The sequence below is a fragment of the Haliotis asinina genome, chromosome 5 (assembly GCF_037392515.1).
Source record: "Haliotis asinina isolate JCU_RB_2024 chromosome 5, JCU_Hal_asi_v2, whole genome shotgun sequence".
In the NCBI taxonomy this organism is placed as follows: Eukaryota; Metazoa; Mollusca; class Gastropoda; order Lepetellida; family Haliotidae; genus Haliotis; species Haliotis asinina.
In genome coordinates this window covers 51185532-51207116 of record NC_090284.1, presented here as the reverse complement: position 1 = coordinate 51207116, position 21585 = coordinate 51185532, and the positions used below count along the sequence as shown (strand labels likewise).

The window sequence follows — 21585 nt, the reverse complement described above, 5'->3', positions numbered from 1 at the left end:
CAACTGAGAATGCAAAAATGTGAAGAAAATAACAATTGCATACCCTAAAACAGCAAACCCATAACGTCCTCAATTATGAGATGCATCCTATTCATCAAAACGTGAACATCGATTTTCATCGACGTGTTTCAGCATAATTCCATCGTAATGTGTACTTACGGTGAGACGTTTGTAGTATAATTATACATACTAAAAATATAATAACATCGCAGTTGCAACAAGATGAAAATGTTTCAAAGCTTCGCCTCCTCATATGAAAACAGCAGGAGGGAAATAGCATCAACAGCGCAGAATGATGCGCAGACGACAGGCAGACGACAAGGGATGTATGCATTGTCGAGGGGTCCCAGCAAAATTGTTGCGAGTACCCGCAGAGGTAAGATTAAAATTCAGATTTGAGAGGTTCCGTGCAACACACTAATGTCAGATGTGATTCGTTGAAAAGATTAGGGTTCCAAGAATGTGTTGATCGTACTTTTTGACCAATTACAGGTCCACCGAAGCAACTAGATAGCCTCGAAAGTCGGGATATTTCATCAAAACGTGCTCCAGGCGAGCCCGTTATGAGGTAAGAAATTGAATACCGGAAGTTAATTATTCTGCGCGTTAGTTTCATTTCAGTACCACCACGTAGAAGATACGTTGAATGAAAGTGCAAAGCATCAACACTGTTCAATCTGACCACCCGAGTCAAGGTCGGTTTTTTCAAGTTCAGCGGGGACAAGAGCGCAAGAGCGCTAAAAGTAAACACCTATATTGCACTGGGTTTTTAACCGTGGCATCGGTGCCAACGTGGGCCATGCTAGTGGCACGATATATATGTGAGATGTTCTCAATGTATTAAAAGCATCATCACAGAGAAAGCGAAGTATTGTGTTGGCTGTAAGATGATGATGAAATCACATCAAACCTTGCCATTGGTCACTTCGCGCACCTGGCAGTGTAACCACGCCCATTTGCGGTCGTGAGTTCAAGTCGAGGATTAATGCTATCAGGTACAGCAAGTACCTTAGGAAGTGAGTATGTATCCGCTTAATACCAGTCTCCCCCCACATAAGACCAGTTTCTAATCAAGATAAACGTCATCATAAGAAAGTTGATATATGTTGATTTTCCAGGATGTATCTCAAGTAGTCCTAAATTTACCCCAATTTTGGCCTCTAAATGTTGCTTTGGACCCATTGATGATACCACTTCTTTGGTTAGATACATTTTGAGACATGAACTGATACTATTCTTTAGCTTCGTAGTTAGTAGAACATATGTTTGATAAAATTGTGGTTTTTCATCATGTTCAATGTTCATGTTGCGAGGGGTTTGTGTCAAAACCGAATCTATGTGACATTTTATCAGTATATCTTAGTCTTAGTGTGTGGTCTTGAACTGAACCTTGGCTCAAGTGGTGGCAGTAGGGTTGTGTCAAAAGTAATCAACAGCAAAAAATATATGCTTTATATGTCTGCATAATGTTTTAGTGAGTGAGCCCATGTAAATGTGAGGTAACAAAGTTTAGTAATGATGTCCTTTGGGCACTGACCATTATTTTTTAAACACCACCCCTCAATTACAATCCCTAAAACAAACATGTAAGACAGGAGACTTCAGTGTGCATCACATTTTGTTGACCAAATGTCACCGAGCCAAGGCACCCTGCTTGGCTGGACTTGTGAAGTTGTCAATTCAACTTGAAAAAGATTGTTGAATATTTGTATTTTCCTGGTACACCTCCAAGAAATGCTTATGCATTGTTGTTGAGGGTGTGCTCTGTCTTTCTGAGTTTATTTTTCATATGTTAAGGATCATGAATATAACCCAGGGTATTATTGTGTACATCATATTCATGTCATTAGTCGTTTTATAGCAAACTATACGAGTAAAACTATATTTTCTCTTCTTTTGCAGCTCCCCCAAACCTGTTTTTAATGTAAATGGCAAGCGTGCTCACGTGAATAGGAGCAACAGTGCGCCACAAGAGCCCATCTCTCAGCAACATGAAGATATTGTGAAGTATCTAAATGATGGTAAGCATATGGCTTTCTCTTCGATGTCTTTGATGCTCTGATTTTCCACACGTAGGTCACTGTGTATTTTCAGTGCCAGTACAAAGAAAAAGCGCTAACTACTTTGAAACTAAACTACATTCATTCTGTGTTGGAGTGGTTTATCACTGTGTGGTTTCATCATTATAACAGTATGTGGGCCCTGTTATTCACAGTGTTAGTAGTTGATAATGTGAAACTCTAATGTCTGTATGTCATCATTTCATGATGGCACTGATTATGATGTATGTTTCCATGTCAGTAATGAAATATTTCACTCATTGCAGCCTGGAACAAAGTTCGACATGAACTTGAAGTAGGCAAGAAATCAGAAAGAGAAAGTAAGTTTCTTAATGTTTCAGTTTGTTGCTTAATTTCCACACAAAATACTTTTGCTCACATTTGATCATATACTGTAAATGCACTGAACATAATGGCAAGGTTTAGTAACCACATTGATATAACAGTAATGGTGATGTTACTGTTAAGTATCGTATTTTGCAATAGTTTTCACATTTTCAAGTAACACGTAACAAGATACTCACTAGTGCTGGAGTGATTAATCGTAGGATCTGCTAATTGTTCGATCCAAGTCAAAATAAATGATTCTTGATTACTAATGAACTGCAGTTCGATTAATTGGAAAATAATGATTTAGTTTTATTCTGTCTTTCCGTGTTTTCTTTTACCTAGCAATATGGGCCCAGTTCCTAAAAGTGATCGTAGCACTATGGTGATCGTATCTCTTATACTTTGACTTATACTTAAACTGTCGTAACAACTGCAATCGCTTTGGGCAACTGGGCTCTAGTCGGCATTGCATGTTTACTTCTTAAACGGAAGTCGTGTACTATGCTGTCAGCTAGTGGGAATGCTAGATATATTTAGATTGGGGTGTCCCTTTCCACAAAAGGTCAAAACGTCATTGAAATATTATGAAATTATAACTGATTTCAGAGGCATCCAATTTAGGTTAACATAATCACTGTATTGCGAATAAGGTTTTAGTTACTTTTCTCATTTTCAGAGAGAGAGAAGTGCAGGGTCAAAATGCATCATTTTCATAGATGGCAAGACAATACACATGATACATGAAAAACTAAGTCTTCTGTGTTTGAAACGTAAATCTACTAAACCGTCTTATTATATTGTGATGAAAATAATCAAGTTTCAATGCATTTCAGTAAGTTTACAAAGTTACAATTCTAAATACAGCAAATATCTATCTATTTATAAAGAAATCATAATTTGTCCTCTAAAAATCAATTTTCAAAATGAATATTTCTTCTAACACATCCACTTTTTTCAAATTCTTTTGTCGAACAGGCTGCATGAGATCTAATTAATATTCATAAGCAAAAACTGCAAACCTCATTCGTCCAATCATGCAGCCTTACGTCACAATCCGACCCAGGTATTACAGGTTAGCCATTTTCTAATTGGCTGAAAGGGGATTTCCTTGAATTGACCTTTGGTATTTGCATGCAACGATGTGACAAACTTCATGCACTCACCATGTTCCATCCCTCTAATTATGCAACCAAACGCCGAAATGATACAAGTATTTCAGGTTAGCGATATATTTATTTTTGTTATTTGGTGAAAGAAAATTCTTTTGAGTGAGCATTTGCACATAAAGCTCGTAAACGCGGCTGAAATATTGAGTTGTTTCAGTGTCATGAATGCTGTAGAACATGCCGATACAATGATTGATTACAGTACTTCACAGAATAGATTTTTCTATTTCAATATTTAGAGAACGTCTTTGTTCACCCTTCATCAACAACACAAAACAGAAAGACAGACTTTTATTGTTTTTCTTGATGATCAAATGACGCTGCAAGTGTTCATAACTTGATAGTGTTAACAATTGACAACCCAGAAGTTAGTTGGCTGATGTTGGTGTTTGACAATGAAATGACAGTACAAACAATTATAATCGATTGGTTATCGATCGGATAGAAGCGATTATTCATATGACAATATGTAATGATAACCAGCTCTAATACTTAATTCAGAAAATCCATGCAAGTTTGCCTGTTTGGTTTTTTTGTTTTTTTTGATGACCCAGTATATGCCTTTACTGTTAGTATTGACCAGGAGTTGCTTTCCTTGGCCATTTCAGATTCAAAAAAATGTTTTGATTGAAAGTTTCTGCTTTAAGTTTATGAACCTCTTATGTGGCTAAATTGTCTGCTTGGCATATATTTGGAGAATATTTTAAGGATGAATTATTCATATTGTAATAAGTTCATATTTTTTTACAGACGCTCCTCTGTGGTACAAAGAGAGGAATCCAAATCCCAGATTGCAAGGTTGGCTTCTTTTATACTAGAACATTTAATGTGTGTAAGTTCATGGCAGAATATTAGTTCACCAGACCTAATCCACTAAAGTGAGCTTTTGCTTTATTGATCTATCATTTGGAAACAAAATAAATGAAAACCTTTGCACAAACCTGGTGCAAACTAACAAGGAAAGTTCGGTTGATTTCTTTGTCTGATTGTCAGTTGGGATTAGAATTTGGATAGATATTGGTAGTGTTTGCTTGTCATAAAAGTAACTATTGAAGTATGAACTGCTGGTTTGACAAGCTCCAAACTGATTTATCTCCAGCCCATCATATTCCTTTGGAGATATTACTGTGATATTTAGCAGTGCACGCCGACTCACTGAACTCATCTTTGTGTACTTTCTAAATACACACTGATTATAGTTTCATTGAAGTGTATGAATGTTCTTAATTTTTTTCAGGATTTAAGGCATTTGATCTGGAGGAATTTTGGGGGAAAAGAACACTGGAAAAGCTAGACTTAACGGAGTCCAGTTGAAATCTCGACAACTGTTGTTACAGTATTCAAACAAACTTGGCTGTAGATATTTTTAGCTTTGTCTTTTGACAACTAGTTTCCTCAAACTGTGAAAAAGATTTTAATATGTAATTTATATTCTGTAATATAAACTTTTTGACAATTTTAATCCAATGTGTTGTGTTTATTTTAAGTTGTGAAAGATATGCTGAATGATCAACATAAATAATGTCCTTGTTGAAATTGTCATTTTATTCTGACCTGTAAACTGTGACCATTTTGATGACAATAAACTCTTCAACATCACTGTTCTAAGAGTTTGATTTGCATTTCAAAATTGGATGTAACATAAGAGTGGCTATGTGCAGTTGTGAACCACAAAGGATTAATTTCAAGAGACATAGGGAGTTAAGCTTACAGTGTGCATGAAGATGACAAGGTACTGCTGCTCCCTTTTTCACATACAAGCATTATGAAATTGTTTGGCGGTTTGGTTTCAGAATTCTTAAAGAAGTGAACAGTTAAGGTTAACTGAGGGCTTTGCTCACATCTCTGTCAATTGCCAAACATTGCAGAATGGAGACTGGCAAGAGCTGTACTAAGCTGTGGGGTGTAAAGTTTCAAGATGAAATCTGTAAAATCTGTTGGTACCTTCCTGCAACTGGAATATTTTAAATGACCTTATAGAGCCTCTGTCCACAGTCCTGTCCACTTTCTATCCAGGATATTCCTTGGGTTCCAGTTTTCACATAACTTGACACATTGTAACATACAGACATCACTAGCAAACATCAATTGTATGGACCAGCCCCCCAAGATAAAATGAGTAACATGAAGAATCCAGTCAGTCAATATCCTGTGTACCCCCATTAGGCGTCCAAGACAGGTGCACATTGTTCTTATGCTCGACCGTGCAGCGGAGTAGTCCGGAGTAAGTGTAATCCCTGACTAAAGCATGACCGCTCTCCCCCCGGCTGTAAGATCGGTTATGCGTGGCCACATTTGCCTCTGTGATTAGTTCTCCATTAAGACGGTAAATCCCCAGCCGACCATCATCGAAGGACATGTTCAGAGCACGAGACCACTGGCGTTTATTTCAGCGGCCACGATGTCGACACCCTCTCAAACGGGCCTGTCTGTGACGTGGTCCAGTTGCCCTTGAACGTCGACCAGTAGCGGTGCTAACACAGAAGTGTTCTGTCTGAAGATCTGCTGCGTTAAAGAATTTTGTTACACAACGCAGTGTTAATTATGTGTGACTGTTGTGACTCTGGGTCGACCTGGACGACGTGCATATTCCACGCACCCATTGGCTAGAAAGCTCTGCCACTGTCTACCAATACCACGCTTACTCACATTAATGCTGACAGCAACCTGCCGCTGAGTTTGACCAGATTCCGAAAGGCCTGTAGTCTGACCCCTTTCTGTCAAAAACATCTTATTTTGAAATGCGATTTCAAACAGGTACCCGAGCAGTAAACGACAGTGAAAAAGCTTCCATGCGTGTGTAATTTCCCCCACTTTCCATGTCTTTAGCGACTTGCACGCGCAAACCACTGACATTAAGTGGCAGGTGGATTTTCATATTGACAATTTGATTGTATTGGACGTCAAAGAACACAGTAATGACATTACAACGCCTTTGTGTGTTCTGTACTGTCAGAAACTTTGTAAAATATTCCGATGTATATATTTCAGGCAGAACTGAAATTTGAAAAAAAACCCAATATTACCAGTAGCTTGACCTTTCATTCATTACGAGTATATTTTGATTTAGACTTTTATTCTAGTCAACAATGGTAACATTAGCTTGGTGAGCTGTGTGTCCAATCAATTTTAACCAGTATTACAGTGACAAGTCCCAAAGGGGATCTGGTGTTTGTATGTATCAATGGATCATGTGTCAACAGAAGCAATATTCCTTGCATCATCTATTACTATTCATTAGCTCGAGAATCATCTTGGCTTGCTGCAGTACGTCCCCTCAGTATCAGTGGAAACGGAAGCTCTTACTTTGATCTTTTCCCTAGAAAACCTATTTTGTGAGAATACAAGGGTTGCAGCCTGTGCAAAAGGTGGTACACTTTTAGAACGTTTGTCGCAGATCTGACGATCATGGATTGTTTAAACGGATCGTATGGATTCGTCGGTACTTACTGAGATCAGAGTCACCGAATTATCGGTGATCATACTTTTGGTGGATTTCAAGTCGTTTCAGAAATGCTTCTGTCAGGGACTATTCTGGGAACCATTTTTAAAGAGGACAATGATTTGGGAATTGTGGGATCATATGTCCGCGAAAGCTAATGTTGATCAAATATTATCCATACCATGGTGCAGACATTGTCTTCAGGATCAGATCAACTTTGGTCCTTGCCGATTCGACAGGGGCTCCTTTACGATCCACTTTGGTGGACAGCGCTGGATACCACTTCTTGAATCTCGTCTCTTCACCATCGCCGTATTCTCCAGTGTCGGGAGCATGGGGAAATTTGAGACGATTCAACTTAAAATATCTCCAGGGAGACGACGGCAAATGTGTGAAGATTGATAGGAGTGATCATGACTCAATAACTCATAAGGCTGTTTCGGACGATTGGATAGGTTTCCAAAAACCACGATTGTGATAAGTCACCTAGAGGTGCTTATACCGATCGTAGAGCCACATTGGCTCTGTTCACGTTTCCTGAACTGGATACGGACTTTTAGTCATGGGACATCTTGAACATACGCACCAGTAACATCCAGAAACAGGACTACTCTTTTACCGGATTACCGCCGCTTGTTGCATCTTATCTGCATGGGACCAGAGCGGTTGCCTCTATCACGACTTTACACAGTAACTGCAGGTTAACTTCCATCGTGGGAGGTTATCTTTGAGAGTCTTCTCCCACTACTTCAGATATATCTCCGAATCAGGTGGTGGACTTTCATAAGTTTGGTCACCTGTTATTAGCGCATGCTGTATCTGGTCTCGGGAAGACAACACATCTGCTGTCGTGCACACGTTTCGATCTATTTCCCTTGTGATCATCTCAAGGTAGAAGTCGCTGAGTTGGAACGCACTACTGTCTGATTCATGCAGAGTCAGTGTGACAGACGATAAAATCGAAAATGTGAAAATTCTTTAATGAAATATGTGATCAAAGTATAGTTGGTATTATCGGCGGATGTAAATTCTCTTTGCCTCTGGTTATTATTGTTTAAAGGCAGGGCGATAGTTACAGATATACCTAATTAAAACTATATTTCTTTCATACAATTTTGAGCCTGTCCTTGAATCACATGATATCAGAGAATTCTTGAAATAAACACCAGGCGGAGTATATAAGCAAGGCCAGGCTTTTAATCCTTGGTGTATATGTTGTCATGAGCCTTGGCTTCCGTGTGGCCTATGTGAATGGTTATTTGGATAATTCGTGTTTCCAGCAAGTGTGTTTTCTCAAATAACTAGCCAAATTGATGTAGGACGCGCTTATTGAATATCTAATTTTCCACAGTAATTTAGTATTAATGGACAGTTTGTTTTTTATCGTTCTTATGAACCTTTAGGGCATGACTGTATCAATTCGAATAATGTGTGGTGATGCTCTGTGTTGATGACTATTCAGATGGGCCGCGAGTCTTCAATACTTTGTTCCTGACCTATTCATCTTTAATGATGAATGCTCTTCTAGATACCCCAATTATCCGATCCAATTACTGGAATCTGATAGTACCGGCTATACTGAAACTATAGTACCGGCTATAATATCGGCTGTGCGTGGCCAAGGTTGCATTATTAACAGTCGAAGTGAAAGTGGACTCAACTATTGCAAACTTTCTGTTTTTTAGAGAGGATTGATTTATACCTCTTATTTCCAAAAGTTTTTCTCTTTGTATTGTAAAGTTGATTTTTGGACAGAAGTTCGGTCGTATGAAGAATTATTTCAAGCTATGGATATTTTACTTCTGTTTCCCAACGTTCAAAGTCTTTCTGTTTGTATTGTAAAGTACTGGTCAGATGTTCGGCCGCATGGAGAATTATTTCAGGCCAGGGAAAACCATCCAGGTATTTAAGTGTCTATCTGTTGGTGGTGACAGGATGATAAGTCATTGAAGTATGTATTTCACTGGTAATCCCTCCTGACTCGGAAAAATCTCAGTGACATCAGGTCTGGGTTCTCATCCTTGCTGAAGTAAGGCTAAATGAAAAAGTCAAATGTTTCTTGGGCATCGGCGCGTCACTTTTATTTGTGTGCGTAACAATTTTTTATTGCCGTTTAAAAGAAAAATAAAGACTTTGCCGCCTCCCGATCATCCATTTGTCCACTACAAGAATGAGTGTCTGAAAGAACGGTTGTGACTGAACCTACACCTCATTAACGTGCTAAACTTTCCAATCTGTATTTCTGAGAGAAAAAAAATACAAATGTGTACCACCCTCGTCACTTTGTTTTCCATGAAAAAACCTACTGCCCTCGCCAAAAATATGCCCGAGAAACATTTATTTTTTTATGCAGCCTAACTTCTCGTAAGTTAATTTTGGTCACGCCAGAAAGACATGGCCGCCGATCTGCCAGGGCGTCACCTGATCAGGAAAACGACAGTCGAACTGTTTGTTACTATGTTAAAGCGAGGTATTCGGGGTGATACGACGGATTGTACGACTGATTCCTCCGTCAAGGCGATGTCTATTGTTCGTGGTATAAACGTAATAAAAGGAAGTGGCATTGTACAACCCGTGGAATAAACTGCCGTATCTCGGTAATAGTTCAGACATTCCACGCAAGAAAAGATCAAAAGTGAACCATGGTGGATGTCGACAGATTTTTGTTTAACGGTAGCGAGAAGTACGATCTATTGTTAATGAGACTGACACCCAGACATGATATCATGAACATAAGTGTTGACAACAGTTGACATATATACATGAAATAATTCCATACTTTATTTTGCATGAATATTTTAGTATAAATCATAGCATTGGAACTAAATATGCATACTCCAGTTTAACTTACTGTCTCGATAAATTGATTCTCAAGAAATATTTAAGTCATAACAACCTAAATGCAAGAAAACGAACGAAACACTGTGGTTTATTCGGAGAAGTAAACACGACAAAAATGACTCATGTTTAACTGCTGACAACTATGGTCGTATGACATTAATAAGAGCGGCCATCTTCAGGATTCCATCAAAACCGATCACAATGCCAACGTCTGGTTAACATCCGGGTACATGTATTGAACGTGTTGCTTGCCTTTGATCCTGTTACGTGCATATCTAAATTCAGTGTATGGCTCGCCCGTAGGATCAAAATAATCACACAAACAAAAATAAATATGATTTAAATATATATTGCCATATGGCATTGAAACGTCTTAGTGTTTGCGAAACCTTTTCCCACGTGTATACTCCAGAACAGATCCTAGTGAAGAACAATATACTACTCACGGCTCATGCTTTCTATAAAAAAGAGTATGTAATAATTGTTAACGTCGCTTTTATGAGCATTTACTAACTCTGCAGACCAGTCGTTGTTTCATTCCCAGAGACCGAACAGCAGGCAAGGCAACAACAATTGCCACAATACAGTCATTCCACGCCCCATTAGACATGCGTGTTAGAACATTGACCTTACTGTGTCGTATCATATGACATTTACCTGCTTTGTTGTGTCGAAACATTTGTAAATTATGGTTTCATATTTGGTAACTATGTTTCCATAATTTTCTCACATGTTTTTATCTGTATTTTATTTCGTTTTTTTTTCATCATTCCCTTATTAAACTACCTGTTGCCAATATTCCATAATATTCAGATGAGCTACAGCACTTGTCTCAAATTAATATAAACACGAAGCAAACCAGTGCCTCAGGTATTTGTCAGCAGCAGTTCATAAGACTGGACACAAAAGATGTACTTGTAGAAACTAAATGGCATCAAAGTTGACACAATTCACGGACAACATCTTTAACATTTCGATCTGTGTCTGTTTGTCATCTGTAAACTTTCTAGAAAGCCAGTCAAACAACTCGATCACATGGTTTTCTTTAGGGAAAGTCTCTGAATATTAAGCTCAAAGAAATAACGATTTTATTTTGTTATACACAGCTTTGAAGCGAACAGATTCAGAGAGTTTGATATGTATCTAGGAAACCCGCAAACGTTGGTTTGTTCGACTACAAAGAACTCCTTCAATAGGACAATGCCTGCAGTCTGCCGAGTTGGTAAGATGGACATATAAAGGCAGTTCTTTTGGTTAATTTGCGATAATGTCGTTGAAATTGGTGCATCGTGTCCGGTCATAATGTTTTTCCAACGTTAATAGGTTTGTGTACCGGAACTATACGTTCATGAATCCTTATGGTGATTTATCCATTACGTAATTAATCCTCGATGCAGGATCAGAGTACATGCACGTCAGGTATCCAATTTCTGAAAGAGCCGATAACAGTATGATAACTGCATGTGAGTGCCGAACTAAAATATGTGTGTGACCTGACTATTAGCTCTCACCTATTTGTACAGATCCTGACTGGTACAGTGACAGGTCTTCATCGAATCATATTTGCCCTAAGAGTAGAATAACAGTGCCTGCTTGTCCACCTGCCCACTGCCTTGGTTGATGCATGCAATTGTATCTCATTCGGATAAATCAATGACCAGTCTATGGATTTTCAGGTCTAGTTTCATTATTTACGGTTTACCTTTGGTATAAAGTGGAAGCTGTGAAAACCGACATCTGTCCAATCCGGCAGGTTCTCAACACCGGCATAAAATCTCAGCCCCATCCACGGCTTGTACATTTACCACCAGCTCTACAACTGATCACTTTGACTAAACCGGATTATTTCTTCAGTTCCAACTAGTGCCGGTTTAGACAGCTTCTAGTGTACTGATGAGAGCAACGTTACACAACAACCACGACTTTATTATATCAGTGATTTAGCTGGAATAAGTCAGCTGTGTAAAATATGTTTAATCCGAGATGTAGTGTATGGAAAGTCGTTTTCTCCTCAGCTACTCTTGTGACCTTACAACAGAATTTTTGCGGAGGTACCACTCAGCAAAAGACGCGCAGAGTGTAGATTTATTTCACTACAGGTAGCGAATAAAGCTAGTGTCTACAGCTTGCTATACAGGGATGTCAGGATAATTTTCGCCTTCAACAATGACTTTCTGTTAGCAATACAACCAAACCCGTTGATCTTTTCTTTGGGTATAAGATCTATATAAAAAAGGATGACCTGCCTTTATGAGTATGGATGTGCCCACACAGTGGTTGTATTACCAGACATCAACTATTACAGGAAATCCGCACGAGTTTATTATCCATGCTTGTACTTAGTTTGTTTTAGTTCATCTGACTGACGGTGTCCGCCCTGTCATTTCATTCAGTACTATTACCGTTCCGACATGTTCTTTGAAATAGCAAAGTCTCCACGAGGATTTCTCGAAAACGTGACCCGACTCCAAACACTGCGACTACGGTGTTGAAAATGTAAACGTTCGAAGCCCTACGAACTTCTACCATTCTTTACATATTGGCTACGATCAAAGTTTAGTATTCTTAGGGCTACGAACGTTTCGAGAATAAGTGCCCAGTTTCACATGGTGTAAATGAACAGCAGCAAGGACGCGTTGTACGGAATAACATACTTACTTTCTCTGGAATATTACTTTGTAGTCCTTAGAATATATATTATTTGATGAAGCTGCGGCTTTGATCTTCACATACCCCTGTTTTTCAGTGTTTCGACAGCTTTGAAGCAAAAAGTGAGTTAAAATTTATGAATGATCCACGGTAAGGTACCTCTATGAATTACAAACAAAAAATCCAGTGCAGTTAAATCCTGTCAGTCATTTTATTCTTTTATTATTTAAGTGAGCTACAGAGCTTTGTGCGTCAGTATTTACGATATGATTTTTAGAAGTATAGTAGCCCTTTAGCATGTTATTCCGTTCTGAAATACGAACCAGACGAAATAGTCACAATCAGGGACATAACATGAAGAATGTTTCTTTGTGAATTTAACCGAAGTTTGTGGATTTTCGATCAAGTAGGGAGGTTTCTAGCTTCTCTCAAACTGTCTATATGTGCAATGAAATACTAAATGAATATATTAACTCGTATTCACTATGACACTGTTGAAACTGACATCGTAGATAATCCTATTTCGCTTGCGGACATTTCGTACTTCCGGTCTGAAGGCGTCCATTTCCGGTAACTGATGACACGTTTGAACTCGGTGCGCATTGGTTGACTTGAAATAATGTAGATGATGAAGTTAGCGGAGGAGTTGACAATTTCAAGCCAAATTGCCAGTATCCCGACAAGGTTGTAAACGTTGTTCCGAGTTATAGGAAAGTTGTATTCGTAGTCAAATAGCTGGGACAGGATATTGATGGCACCTGGTGTCATACAGAAAAAGAACAGAAGGGCCAGACCAAGCAATGTCTGAGTGATCCGCCGTTCTGCTGACGACACGTCGTGGTTCTGATCCGTCATCTTGGAGCGAGCGGACTTGGAGCGGTACAGACTGACGCTGATGGTGATGTTGCAGACGATGACGATAACGATGGGGATGAAGCGAAGAACGGACATTCTGACAATGTATAGCGTAGCATAAAATTCCCGGTTTTTCCCGAACTCCGACAGTTTGAGAACTGTCGTCATTTCTGTCGAATTTGGTTTACGCAAATCGGTAGGTACGAACTCCAGGGCATATGGAACGAACAGGGCAATAACCAGAAGACTACAGATAGATATTGAAGCTCCCATTGTCTTCCTTGACCACAGTGATTTGATTTTCAAAGGGAAAAGGACAGCACACAACCTCTCCAGTGATATTACTACTATCAGTAGGTTCGATATGCGACCAAAAACCGATCGTAAGTAGGAACCGAAATATGGAAATGCTTTTCTCGAGATATACAACCCAGGTTTATAGTCTAAAGCAATGGTTACCCCGACCAGACAGAAGAGCATCATGGCAATGAGGTGTAGAAAGTCACAGACAGTTATTGAAAGAAGAACCATCTTGGTCGTGTCCCGCATTTTATGACGTAATAGGACCACGGAACTGATGACGTTTCCCACCAGGCCAATGAGTGCTGTAACAGGCATGATGGTCGTGTACATTGCAATCCGAAAAGTGACCATGTCGTCAGCAGGGATGACAAAGTAGCCGGGTGGATATATTGCCTTTGGCGTAGACGTTGTGATATTGACAAGGTGTTGGTTGAGGTTCGTGTGGTTTAGGAAAGATGGCATCTTTGTGTTGGAGTTTTCCAGAAGATGCTGAATTAGGTCTTGGTTTCTGTAATACAAAGCAATGTGCATGTATTGTCAGTCTATAGAAATATATCAAATAGTGTTGACAACATATCCTAAGAGTTAAATGCTTTCCAGTCTTCGAGCACTGTAAAATTAATGTTCTTTTTTTTCTTTCATCATTTTTTTCTCACTAATTTTGATCTTGTGCATGATATTTATATGATGATACTTTTGAAGCATTGTGGGAATGGCGTATGACGGCATTTAATTGTCTTTTAAATTCATACTCAGATATTCGGTAATGTTCAGATGAAAATGTTAATAGGTCTAAAGGAAAACAGGTCGAGGGCATTATAGGAACATCGGAGATTCAACACTGATACAGATCAAAGTATGACATGTTCTGTAAGGGGAGGCGTACGAAACATGGCTTGCACAAACTCACTCACTGCTTCACAGAGTTTAACATGGTTTATGTATGTTATACGTTTTCAACACATTGTTAAACAGGCTGTTTAGTTGAATAATAAGAAAAATAATGTCATGCAAAGAAAATTCTAATAATCGCCACAATTGCAAATCAACCGTCATTAATGGTCAGAGCCCATCAAGCATTCAGCTGATACCTGTATATACTTAGTTAGTTCTATAATCTGTAGTGGCGTATTGAGAAGCGATAGTGTGTTGAGATGATGTACATGTGATTGAGTGAATGACTGTTGTTTTACGTTTTATCAGCATTATTCCACCAGTTTCCACGAAAGTAGGATAATATTCCAGATGAAACCACTTTACTAAGAAAATACGGACATATTTGGGCTAGCTCATCAGGATATGGTTTAACGCTAGTTCTTTTGTCACGTTAGCGTTCTTCAGATAAGTAAGTTTCAGTTTCACTTTATACCTACTGGTTAAATGTGTACTATACGCCCTTCCTCTCAGCTCAACCACACCCTGTATAACGACACAGATATGTGTGCGACACGTGTACATTGAAAACCTAAGTGTGAAGCCTATTTCTGATGTTCCTCGTCGTGATATTGCTGACATAAAACCATACACACTCATTCATAGTTTGCCAAAAAATGTTTAACTCTTTCATTCACTGATCAAAACCAGTTATAATCTGCATATGAAACATATAATTCCGCATATCATACAAAACATCAACGACACAAAATGATCTGTCTCTTCAGTTATTTGCTGAAGTCAGTTTCATTGGTCCAAAAAGGAAGAGTGGCGGTGAACATAATATGAATGGATCTCCCCATTGCTTGGGTAACCTTTAAACAGTCCATATCTTATTATGGATACTCTTTTCATTGTGTTTGTTCACAGAAACAGAATATTCCAGCTGAATGTTGGTATAGGTATATAGTGAATGTAATGTAGTTGATGACCTGGCTATTCTACCAATTATGCACACATCTGTGACGTCATAAATTAAATAGTCGTTGTATGGTAACGGACGGGTGTGGGGTGATCACTCTATTGGGATTCCGGATTCAGATTTGTTTGGTTGTTGTTCAACGCTACTCTCCATTTATATGACTAAAAATAACCGAGTGATCAATAGCACGAACATCGTTGTACGCAATCGAGATACGATGGGTCAGCCAAGCTAGCCCAACACCCCAATTCAGTCTCGCTGAAGACCATACCTGTTATCCCGGATCTTTACGGGTATCCGGTTAAGAGACACCCCCAATTTATGATATGGGTGATTGCGTGTTAGCGTTCGAAGCCGATACCGAGCGTTGTCGCAGTGCCAATCATTGGTTTGTCTGTTTGTCGTTTTTAAGAGACGGCACGTCACATCACATAGCCTTTGTTTCATATGTCGATTTTCAACGCCAACCGCGATCCGTCGTATGGACCATACACCTGAAGATGATAGCTCGTTGAAATGAAAATGAGATATCGGTGTTGCGTAGTCTCACGTGTGAAAATGCTAGGGTGGTGCGGTTCTGTTCTGGTGGTGGTGTGTGCGTGCGTGCCTGCGTGCGTGCGTGTGAATTTGATAACGTCTTGCGTGCTCTATTGTTTGATGCATTTGAAAGACGGTGTAAATACCGTTGTTTATCTAGTGTCTGAGAACGGAGTTCGGTCAGTGATGACAGCTCCAGGATGTGGTCTTACTTCTAAATATTTGCTTTATTCTTATCAGTTCATAGTTGCTATTGATCAAGATGAAGTACACGTGGAAACGTTAATGTTTCAGTGCTGTGCATAATAGCATATTGATTATTCGTGGTGAACGATTTCTGGAGCTAATTCATGTGTGATATTGGGTAACATGCATCAAGAGGCGGCGGCAAATAACCCTCTTGAAGGACAAAAACAAAACACACCTTGAGAAGGGATTGGCTGAAATCAGGTGAGTCCAATACGGACGCATGTTGTAATAAACATGCTCTGTGTGTTTGACTAAACAAGGCCGTAAAAATGTTAGATAAGGGTTAAATATGGAGAGCCAGTAAAGAGTTTAAATGAAGGCCCCAGCACAGTATTTAATACAAAATATCGTTTCAAGGACTAGGCAGACAGCAACAAAGATTCTGTTTATACTTAATTGAAAAGTTTATGGACGAATAAGCACCTACCATCTTGGAGTTTCCCTGTGAGATTCACATAATGACATTTTAGGCTCAGGTCTCTCTCTATGCTGATCGATGTTTCGTGGTAAAATTATCGTGCATGCACAGTCTTCAATATAGTGACTCCTGCAATGGTTCGGTAGTCATTAATTCACCTGCATGAAAGAACATGGATGGTCTAGTCCTAGAGGAACCACCAGGGCGTGCCAGTAACCAGTGAATGTGATTTCCGATCCCACTTCATTCGGTTGCCATGTTTGTTCAGACTATACGCGCCATATATTAATCTCTCTCTGTCTGTCTGTCTCTCCCTCAAACACACACCCACACCCACACCCACACACACACACACCCACACACCCACACACACACACACCCACACACCCCAAAAACACACACCAAAACACACATAACAATAACGAAACCAAACACTACAACTACAACCAAACCCAGATCGTGATACAGCATGATTGCCTCCCAACCTTTCGTATAGGCGAATTCACTCCATAACATTCCGTCAAATGGTTCAGATATGATCATTCATAGAGCTACATGTATTGAAACACATGTGTTTTTCGTAAATAATGAGGACCATGTTTACATATTTAGAGAAGAATTTCGAAGACTGATGGTCATACTGTTGATCACTTGATTGTCTAATCCAGTCTCGATTAATTAAGGAGCGTCATCATATTGCTGGAATATTGCATCGTTAAATACCAACCAATCTTTAGGAAAGTGAATGTCAGTCGTCAACCCACAACTACGAGTCAGTATTTCTGCATATAGGGCGCAGGCTTCTAAATCATTTATCAACGAAAACAACAATATCTTACTGCTTTGGAAGGGTGTAAAATCAATCTTTTCCGATAAGTACCAAAAGGATAAATCGATACTATAAACGCAGTTCCTTTACATGCCATTTAATAGAAGTCGAGATCTATTTCAACTGCTTCATGAATCGTTAAACCATATTTCCACGGTTCAACAGTCTATACATAATGTAAAACAAAAAGGTATTATACACATGTGAAAAGACCTAACAGGACAAATCCAGATACATCAAAACCGGTGACTATGAATCTAACTTGAGAACAAACGCCTCTCGCCGATAACAGTTAATAAACACGATGCTGAGAATTTGTACAAAATAAATAACATCACGATTAAAAATGAAACTACGATTAAGACATTCATACCTGCGGCGAACGTTGAACAAAACCAAATCTCAGGAAGCCGAAGCGGATCCCGTTTGCCAGTCTCTGTTGAATCACTCAGTGATCAATGGTTTTCTACCTAACTCCATTGCTTGACTAACCAATCACATTGCTAAACTGTTTTCGACTTCATATCACATCCATGCGTAATCCGCATCATGAAGCAGGCCTCGAATCATAGTGTCAGATTTAACAGTGTTTGCTGGTGCCGTTTTCATTATTAAGTAGCTATGTCTTGACGATTACAATATTGAAACAAAATCTGATTAGATCAATAAAATGCACCCGTCGTCGTGATCGATATTGGTGGGGTGGGGTGGGGGGTGTTTTCTAGTTCTAGTGGATTATGTAGAAACAAGAATATGTTGATTTAACAGCACACGAGCTTTGACGCACCTTTCCTTCTTTTGTTCATGTTCGAGGATATGGTTTATGCTGAAACTGACAAGAGTCATGACACCTTGAACATTGGTAGATGACATGAAGACAGTTGGGTGGATGGTGAGAGTGTGAACATGGGAAGATCATAGAAGGTGGAGGGGTGGGTGTTATTGTGAACGTGGATAGATGAGATGACGTCAGGTGGAGGGATGGTTGGGATTGTGAACATGGATAGATGAGATGACGGCAGGTGGAGGGATGGTTGGGATTGTGAACATGGATAGATGAGATGACGGCAGGTGAAGGGATGGTTGGGATTGTGAACATGGATAGATGAGATGACGTCAGGTGGAGGGATGGTTGTGATTGTGAACATGGATAGATGAGATGACGTCAGGTGGAGGGATAGAGATGAGTGTGGACGTGGGTGTCTGAGATGACGTCAGGTGGAGGGATAGAGATGAGTGTGTACATGGTGTCTGAGTTGACGTCAGGTGGAGGGATAGAGATAAGTGTGGACATGGGTGTCTGAGATGACGTCAGGTGGAGGCACAGAGATGAGTGTGAAGATGGGTGTCTGAGATGACGTCAGATGGATTCATAGTGATGAGTGTGAACATGGGTAGCTGAGGCAATGACAGGTGGAGGGATCGAGGGGCTTTGGACATGGGTGGATGGGATGACGTCAGGTGGAGGGATGGAGTGGAGTGTGGAATGGGTAGATGAGATAACGGCAGGTGGAGGGATGGCTGAACATTGGTGGCTGAACATTGGGGGATGAGGTTAAGATAGGCTGGAGTGTAAACATGGGTCTTAACGTTAGGTAGAGCATTTTCAAAAGTTATGATTCATTTTTCACTTTGAAATAGTTTGTAAACTAGAAGCTTTCGAGAAACTGAAGGAAATCACAAGAAAAGATGTGAACAATATATGAGGTGCTAAATAACGCACCGTATTGCACCGATAATAACCATTTAAAAGCCGAATGTTTGAAGCATGAAATAGTTTTGGATTGTTTTTCTTTCTCTGCGTCAGATATTGCTATCCATTAGGTAAAGAGAAAAAATGCATATTGCAATCTTTTATTGACATATATAGTCTGGTTCATAATTATTGAGAATTTTTCCTCTTACTTTGAGCTATCCTAACACCTCAACTGATTCACTGATACTTAAAACTAAGTAATGGTATAAGGGAGGGAACTCATCTTGGCCCACTGAGTATAGTACAATTAGAGTTACCTCCCCTGAATTTGTAGCAGACGTCATTTTCCTCAGCACTGTCAACAATGTCTGCTGAAGATAAAAGAAGGTTGATTTTTGAGTTGTGTAATCAAGGAATTGATGATGTAAATACATTGGCAGAGAGAACAGGAACTCTTCTTTCTACTGTGTATAGGATTAGGAAGAATTTTAAAGAGGGAAAGGATTTTGGGCACCAGAAAGGAGCAGGGAGACGCAGAAAATTGGACTTCTCAGATCGCGTCCGGCTGGGAATTTTAGCGTCTAAAAACCAAAGGGCAAGCATCTCCAACATCAGGTATGAAATGATAGAAAGGGGATCAACAGTTGTATCAAAATCTACAGTTAGAAGAAATTTGATTGATCTTGGATGGGAGAAAAAGACTGGAATTCCTTCTCCTCTCATGAAACAAGAACATAAAGACAGGCGTGTTGAGTGGTGTTTGGCACATGAAAACTTTGACTGGGAAAATGTGATTTTTACTGATGAAAGCTCAATATGGGTATATCCCAATAATGGGAAAATATGGACAAAGTCTGCGTCAGCACCGTTGTGTCGACGACCTAAATACAGCCCAAAGTTTCATGTATGGGGAGGGATATCCATATTAGGAACGACCCCGCTGTGTGTGTTTGAGGGAAATCTGACAAGTCAACGCTACACTAACATATTAGATAATTTTCTCCTTCCATGTGCACATGTGTTTTATGGAAATGACTGGATTTTGCAGCAAGATAATGATCCTAAACACACCGCAAAACATGCCAAGCAGTGGTTTCAGGAGAAAAATGTGACTGCATTACCATTTCCTGCATATAGTCCTGACTTAAATCCCATTGAGAACATTTGGGGGATGATGAAGGGATGTGTGAATCAAAAGGGGTTGACAAAAATTGAAGACATGAAAAGAGAAGTGGTCCGATACTGGGACAGCATAACTCACGAGACACTAACCTCTCTGATAGGAAGTATGCCTACCCGTCTTAGATTGTGCCGTGAAGCTCAAGGAGACTTGATAAAATATTAAATTGTTACCTACACAACATGAAAAGGTCAGTTCACTTTCACAATACATTCAATTGTATCTGATTTGTTCTCGTTTAATAATATGAAATGCTTTAGCTATTCTCAATAATTTTGAACCATACTGTATTTTCATACCACGACAATGCATACACTCTATAACTCCTTGCACGTGTACAAACGACCGATATCAACGCTGTGATAACTAAATGCAAAAGCACGACAACCTCCTATATACTGGTAAAACATGCCAATCCGGAAAGATTGTGAAACACACCAATTCGGGCTCAAGTTGGCAATCCGGTTGGCAACGTACACGACCATCATGCCTGTAACAGGGCTCATTGGGCTGATGGGAAACGTCATCAGTTTTGTGGTTCTGTTACGTCACAAATTGCGAGACTCAACCAACATGGTTCTTCTTTCAATAACTGTCTGTGACTTTCTACACCTCGTTGGAACAATACTTTCCCCTATGATTGGAATTTCCATTGTATAGATTATAACCCGGTTTTGATGTCCACTGTGTTCGGTTAATATTTCAAATGTACTGATGTCGTCATCTCGTTTGGGAGGTTTATGCGCTGTGATTTTACCTTTAAAAGTGAAATCACTGTGATCAAAGAAGACCATGAATATTTCAGTTTTCATCTGTACTCTTCTGTCTCTCCTTTGGATTTTGTTCCAACTGATTTGCCTAAAGTCAATTCGACAGAGGCATCCACAGTTTTCAAACTGTCAGAGTTCGGCTCATACAGACCTACACGGTTGGAGCCAGCACGTAAAGCTGACAAGCTGGCTCCAACCGTGTAGGTCTGTATGTCAGATTTACGTGTTGGCGCCAACCGTGTAGGTCTGTATGTCAGCATTATCTGAGGGCTTCAACCGTGTCTGTATGTCAGCTTTACGTGCTGGCGCCAACCGTGTAGGTCTGTATGTCAGACAAACGTCCAGGATTTGACCTGAATAGCCCTTGTAGTCTACATCACATATCAGCTCAGACCTGTCTGCCCT

The 21585-nt window shown here is 39.6% G+C and overlaps 2 protein-coding genes across 2 annotated transcripts; one reads left to right on the top strand and one right to left on the bottom strand.

Moving 5' to 3' along the window:
* The first annotated feature begins 117 nt into the window (after positions 1-117).
* LOC137284728 (MAPK regulated corepressor interacting protein 2-like) lies at positions 118-5156 on the top strand. The gene is made up of 6 exons (XM_067816648.1): positions 118-376; positions 493-568; positions 1903-2021; positions 2327-2380; positions 4307-4354; positions 4794-5156. The coding sequence occupies exons 1-6, from the start codon at positions 223-225 to the stop codon at positions 4868-4870; spliced, it is 528 nt and encodes a 175-aa protein (XP_067672749.1). The 5' UTR covers positions 118-222; the 3' UTR covers positions 4871-5156.
* A 7815-nt stretch (positions 5157-12971) lies between these two features.
* On the bottom strand, positions 12972-13511 carry LOC137284727 (probable G-protein coupled receptor B0563.6). Its single transcript, XM_067816647.1, has one exon. The coding sequence runs from the start codon at positions 13509-13511 to the stop codon at positions 12972-12974; it is 540 nt and encodes a 179-aa protein (XP_067672748.1).
* Positions 13512-21585: the final 8074 nt, after the last annotated feature.